Raw genomic sequence first — 7225 nt, 5'->3', positions numbered from 1 at the left:
AATATATGTATATGTGCGTGTGTGTATCTGTATATGTATATTATATATATATATATATATATATATAATATATATATATTTATATTTAATTTCTTTGTTCCTCTTTTTCTCTCTCTTTTCTTCTCACGTGACCGACTGCAAACCCTTTATTTTGACCACAGTCACTGCCACACTGATATCGTTCCCTCTGCCGTAAGGCTTAACTCCCAACACGCCAGCTGAATTCAATTCGTCTCCAGTCGAAAGGCGCCTGTTGTTATGTCCTGTTATTATTATAATTTCAATTGTTTTTTTGTATTTATATTTGTGTAACATCGTCCGTTTTTCCGTCCTAGTTTCGTATACATTCGATGCCTCTTTTAACCAGGAATCGAATGTTTTTAGCTTAGTTTTTCCTTGGCGCTGGCCAGATTGGAGCAATCTCAAGATTAATCAGCCGAAATTGCGAGGATGATCCGGTTCTTGACTGATGATTAAAGGCTTCCAATGACCCGTCCGTGTTTTTTGTATCGTCTATCTGGATGTTTTGTTGTCCCTATTTGTATCACCTAGTTGTGCGGATGTTTTGCGTTCTTGTCCCATTTTGTATGTATGTATATATATATATATATATATATATATATATATATATATATATATATATATTATATATATATATATATATATTCATACATACATACTTATATATATATCCACATATATACACTTGTTTACATTTGAGGAGAGTATAACGAGTTAATATAGCACCAGTATACAGGAAATCTAATCTTCATCCCTTTCGTATACAATCAATCAATAACCTTCTATGTATGTTCCCTAACATTTTTCTTACTAATTTTTGTGATATTCGATTGAACGCCAAATGATATATTGGTATTCCAGCTTAATTCCGGAATATTGTTCACCAGTATCACTGAAGGTGGTGCTCCAGCATGACCACATCCTCTGGCTACAATTCCCTTCAGAGTTTCGTTTAAGCACGCAGCGGAAAAGGATTAGGACGCCGTACATGAAAGGTTGGCGTCGGGAGTTTTGTGTTGACGTCAGCAGAATATTACGCAGCTCTACGTCTCTAGCAAACTTCAAATGAACAGGAATTTACACAACGAAATTAGTCTGTCCTCGACAAAAAACAGGATTATTCTCTTTCTCTTTAATGTGTATGATTTGCCATATGCAAGCATGAAATAAAATTTTAAAAAGTACCAGATGCACAGAAGGGCGACCAATTCAAGCAAACCGGCAAGATGTAACATGATATTATAGATTGGAAACATTATCAATGTCGATGTCCCTCTCACATCTTCGTAAGAAGCTGTCCCAATATGTCATCTATTGCATCGTTTTAAGTTCTAAACGTTAATAAATACTCCCAAGTTCTATTTATGTGATGCTGTTCCTATTCTTTCACAGAACCGTTTCATCTCCAAGAAATCTCTCGACGATAAACCTGCACCAAGTAAGAACTAATTTTTATATTGTATAAGACAAAGGCATTGAAGAAATGTTCAGGAATGAGATTAAATATTATAAAGAATTCAGCTTTCATTTCTACACTGTTTAGCTAAATTAATTTACCCTTGTTTCCTTAACTAGTGATTTCTAATTTCACCAACATTGAATTGGTTCTACATCACTAATACATATTTCCCCTATAATATATACTGAGCCGCCTAAATCTATTTTAAAATATATTCTACTTTACAATAATTTCCTTAGTAAAATGTTACTCCTTTATACTATGAAATCGTGTGTATATGAGTGTGTGTGTGTGTGCAGTGCTACGTCGATAAGTGTACCAACTATTGTTCGTCTGAGAATCGAATGCCCGACCTAGCGCATCAATGCGTTTATATCTAGAATTCGGCAATCTGTTCAGTCTTGTGCTTCCAATCACTCGTGAATAGATTCCCGAAGTAACGATGTTCCACTTTCCTGCAGAGTTTGTGTTAGTCATCCCTGCCTTGGGGCACTCGGCAGCCAACCCATTCAATGCGTGTCGAAAGTGAACATGACATGAGTCAGATAGCAGCATGTTGTTTGCAAATAGCAGTCGACCGACCCCATACAGACGAAATGAGATACTGCTCCCACAATGGCTGTGACATGTCCATCCAGATAATAAAATTTATGGTAAGGGGCACTAAGGATGTGCAATTCTACTGAAGTCCAACCGCCACCTTGAAATGTTTCGACTTTTACGCAAATTCAAACATTTGGACATCCGTAGAAGTACTTTATGGCAACCAGTATTTGCCCATTAATCTCACATTCCTGGTAAACCATCCGCAACATACAACACGGCATGTCGTGTGATGCCTTTTCATGGTTTACGGCGTATTCCCCTTGGAAATATTTCAACGTTTCTTTGAACGATTATCTGGTCGGGTGTACTGTGTCCAGGACAGTAATCTTGGGCGCGACAACTTCCTTACATATCGTTTCCAGACATGCAGTGTAGAACTTTCTATAATTAAAGCACATTATCTGGTGTCTTAGTTTCAAAAACTGTGATTATCACCCCGGATTGCCATTGCCTTGGTGTTTTTCTAGAGGTTCCATCCACCTAGCATACACGGGTCACTCAGAGAATGTATATAATTTTTTTCAAAATGTGAAGCCGAACGTACTTGTCTCCAGGAGCTTTATTACTTTTAAGTGACTGTCGTTCAAATAAGTATTCAGTTGAAAAAGTACCGGTCGAAAACCAGTTCTTTTTCTTATCCCATCACCTATCAACAACATCTATCGGAAACCTCTGTCACAAAGCATTTCTATTCCAAGTACCCTTATAAATATCCCTCTCTTAAAACGATATCTATATCATAGAGAGTCCGTTTCCTGCAAAGAATGCTAGTATGGACGCCGCATTAAGGTATTTGACGTCATTCCACCCAATCAATCCTTCTTACGATTACCAGTGCCGAGGTGTGCACTGAAGTCTCCTTGTAGGACAAATGACTTTACCCCAAATATATCCAAAGCTGCATTGACTTTCTTAAAGAAGGATTTGTATTTGACCTCACTATTGCGTGCACTTACTTCCTTCATTCTGCTTAAGCTTCAGGAGATATCCCTTAATACCTAGTTGGATACACTCCATAATCCAATCCGAAAGCCAGGGATTATGAGCATCCCACTTCCGCCTGTGCTGACATAATTGGTTGCACACCTGCACGGTGGAGTTTCCAACCTACTTCCAAGTGTACGCCTCCGAAGTAAGGAAGCTTTCTTGAAGAGACACCGATTATATATAACAGGCAGCGTTTTGTCTCGTCCGGTTTTGACAGTCTAATTCTCAATTATGAACGGTTGATCCCTTCTGGACCTGCTTCGGTGTCCTGGAACACGCATATTTTGTATTCCCTTCCCATGCATCCTAGATTAAGATGAGTGGAGACTGCAATAGATCTCCCGAATGGATTCCTCCACTCAAGATCCGGCCGCAAATACTGTTATCTCTCTCGATGGATGACGCGGTATGGCTATTCCTTCGAGTCCTTTGCATATTGTAGCTATGATGGCCTTATTCGCGACATACACCAAGCTGATATTTGTAATTGACCAATGAATATTTGCATCAGATACCAAGAATTGATAATTTGGCCTACATATCTATAAAAGAAGAACTTTATCATTATCATGGTGACAAATATATATATATATACTCACATCCAAGTTCAACTACAAAACAAACATCCGTTCTTAAGGGAGCCAAATACACATTCTGATATTCTGAGATTAATCTCTCAATTCGTTGACATCAACGTCAACAACAGGCTCAATAGGCAAATGACTAATTTTCTTCGTTTAAAATTTATTCTTAGCGAATCATTTACTTCTTTCATTCTGATTTTCATTCATTCACTCATTATTTTTCTCTTAAATTCTAAATGTCTCTCCTCTCTATCAATTCCTTCCAAGCCAACAACTTCCTTTGTATAGGATTCAAGAATTCTTTCTTTTAAACTAAATTGTTTCATTTTAATTTCACAGAGCCCGGTCCCGGATCATTGTATACACGGTGGGGCAGAACAACTTGTTCTCCTTATTCAAAACTTGTATATGAAGGTTAGTATTCTTTATATTTCTGACCTCTCATTCTCTTTTTGTCTTTCTCTTGTTCTCTTTTTATACCTCTCATTCTCTCTTTTTATTGCCTTTCTTTCTCTCCCACCCTCTCTCTCACGCACACGCACACACACTCAAGCAAATAATCTAATATATCACATTTGAAGCGATATATAGAGTCTGCACAAAACTGCTTACTCCTTCGTAGGTATTTGGTCAAATCAGAATTTTAAATGTTATCTACTACGGACCAGGTGAAAAGGATGTTGTCTAACTACAGAATATAGATATATGTACGTTAAATTACAGAGGCTAGACTGAAGTCCAGTATAGCGATCAAGAACTCCTGGCTGACTTGTATGGAGTGTAGATATCAAATACCGAGGCTGCTAACTGGTGATCAATTGTACTGGCTACGGATGGTGGTTTTGTACGTGAGTGACCAGAGCTGAAAAGTGGCCACTTGACTATCATTAACTAGAATGTCTATTGATTGTTGTTATAGACTAAATTGAACAAGGTCTAATTACAATTGATGACAGTGACTGTAAATAGTTAATGACATGAACGCAGAATGTACAACGTGGAATGGACAAACCACACACTGTTAGAAATGGACAAAGCTAACTAAGGACTGTATTTATTAAGAATAATATGGAGGGACTAATTATCACTGAGATAACCCAACTGAGTACATATTGCACTTCTATTCTTCTCCGCCTTACCGAAATCGTCCAACCCCTTTAACCTATCTCTTTTCATGCAACACCTCGCCTCATTAATTGTCCAGTGTATCTTTGTAAGGTAACGCCGACACTTCCAATTCAAAGCTACTGCTTCCCACATCTCCAACCAACCTCGCTTCCTTTGTGAATCTGCTCCCTATAAACCCTACACATATCCTTTATCGATCGCCGACATCGCTGTCCATTCATCTTAAGCACTACGCCATCAATGAGCTTCAAAATTCACCCCACCTCAGTTCATGCTTTGCATGAAATAAAATCTGTGTGATCATAATATTATAGTATGTGGTAGGCACGTCTCGTGGTAGGCCTGACTCGTCCGAGACAAACCGATGGATATAGCCAGCCACACCCGTATGGTCGGCTAAACATTATTTAATCCCCTCTTACCCACCAGTTCTCTGCATCTTGCCGTCTCTCGTATTGTTCTACTCAAACCACATGCAATTCCCTTCACCAACAATTTTCCCGTTCAAACGTGAACGACTAATTTTCCATTTCGGGAAATCACGACCACATGCGCTACAAAATCCCTTTCCTTTCTCCGTTTGTTTACATCCACACACAGACATCTACCCCATGCAAACATACGTAATAATACACATCACAACCACGATTACCTAATCGTGCACACACACACACACACACACACGCGCGCGCACATACACAAACACACAGACACACAAAAACACACAGACACACACAAACACACGCAAATACACACACATACACACACAAACAAACACACACACACATATATGTAGAGAAGACAAACACACACCTGCGAAAACATGCACACTCTCATTCAGCAACACACAGCTTACACTCATATAAACACTAACACATACACCACAATTCGTTCACACGTGACTAAACATGACTTCTTTTAAGGTCAAACTGTTATGAATGTTTCCGTTATTTCATTAATAATGTTGCTTAATATATTTTTTACTTGATTTATTCTTACCATTTCTAGGTGTGGCTGGTGGACAATATTATTCCCATACTGGTGGCGGAAGTAATCTCTTATGTCTACCCCACGATCCCATTTGGGCCAATTATACTGCACAGGTTGTAGATGGAGGTTGGATTCATGGCACTGAATATCAACTAAAACCTTACCTATTTAATAAACTCTTTTCTTTTGCTAACGCTAATGCACTTAATGATCACAACGTTCCGTGCGCTGTCTGTTTGACACGACAACCTGTTGTTGTTATGATGTTACCAGCCAGGACACAGTGTTACGCTGGTTGGAGAGCTGAGTATTCAGGATATTTGATGTCCAGTCATCCCGGGCATAAGGGCAGACATGAATATGTGTGTGTGGATCATGCACCAGAAGCTGATCCAGCAGGTTACAGAGACGAAGATGGAGCTTTATTGTATTTCGTTCAGGCTGGTTGTGGTTCATTGCCATGTCCACCGTATGTCAATGGTCGAGAATTAACCTGCGTTGTGTGCAGTAAACATTGAATAGAAATTAAATTCGCTTCCATATGAAAAGATGTCTGTGAATTACAATAAATAATATAAAATTTTAATTGTGTTACCTAATATTTTCTTTAAATTATGTCTATCGTTACAATAAACTTGTGTACTAGTTTTCAGAGCTTTACAAAAGAGGCGACGTTGAATGCCAGAAATATCCCGAAGTAAAAATCTTAATCTGCCTGAAAAATTCTAGAGCACATTTTGTAAAATTTCAGTTTACCAAATTCAATGTTGAAGTAAAATGCTATTTCGTTTAACAGTATTTTGTCTTCTGTCTCATGATTCAGCAAAATCCCCAAATAAAGTACCTCCATAGAATTATATCAGCTTTTCTGGCCCAGCCTTATAAAATATAATGCTTGACGCTACTATCTCAGGCGTCTTGGTTTTCAAATTACAACTCGGATTCTGACAAGGAGCCATGAACCGCTACATTACTTCGCACAGAACTTAACTGATTCTTTCAACAACAACCAGATACTTCCACACAATCCATTCTATTTGCCGTTATTAATCAGGAAACTTTCCGTTCTATTCTTACCCCATCTCTTATAAAACCTATTTATCGTCTACTTTAGAAATATCACTAAATGTATATTTTAAAGTTTCTGAGACTGTGGAATTCACACGATGAATCCTTCAAAAGACAGTCGAAATAAGTATTGGTCCTGCCAATCCTAAATCTAAATCACAACCTTCCCACCTCTCCACAGAATATGACAAAATGGAAGTCGATACACAGAACACTCACATCATACACTAAACGCTGATATACAAGAATAAGAAAAGAAATCAACCAGACAAAATGGCCTCATTTCAGCAGCAGAGAACATTAAATATGACGATTTTTTCGATCCGCTACGTAAACATACCAGACTCGAAGAAAGGATGGATCCTAGAAGCTGAATACATTT

The 7225-nt window shown here is 38.1% G+C and overlaps 1 protein-coding gene across 2 annotated transcripts in view; it reads left to right on the top strand.

Annotated features, from left to right (window-relative positions):
- LOC115221650 overlaps positions 1-6424 on the top strand; it is a 26346-nt gene extending 19922 nt beyond the window's left edge. The window contains exons 2-4 of one of the 2 annotated variants that reach the window (XM_029791852.2): positions 1414-1459; positions 3997-4071; positions 5794-6424. In XM_029791852.2, the coding sequence (XP_029647712.1) occupies positions 1414-1459; positions 3997-4071; positions 5794-6293 (621 nt within the window). In that variant the 3' untranslated portion in view covers positions 6294-6424. The remainder of the gene's footprint in view (positions 1-1413; positions 1460-3996; positions 4072-5793) is intronic. The other variant, XM_036510675.1, reaches the window with a different exon arrangement.
- Positions 6425-7225: the final 801 nt, after the last annotated feature.

Source organism: Octopus sinensis, linkage group LG18, assembly GCF_006345805.1.
Source record: "Octopus sinensis linkage group LG18, ASM634580v1, whole genome shotgun sequence".
NCBI classification, from domain to species: domain Eukaryota; kingdom Metazoa; phylum Mollusca; class Cephalopoda; order Octopoda; family Octopodidae; genus Octopus; species Octopus sinensis.
The sequence above is the reverse complement of the archived record's forward strand: the minus strand, read 5'-3'. Positions and strand labels throughout refer to the sequence as shown.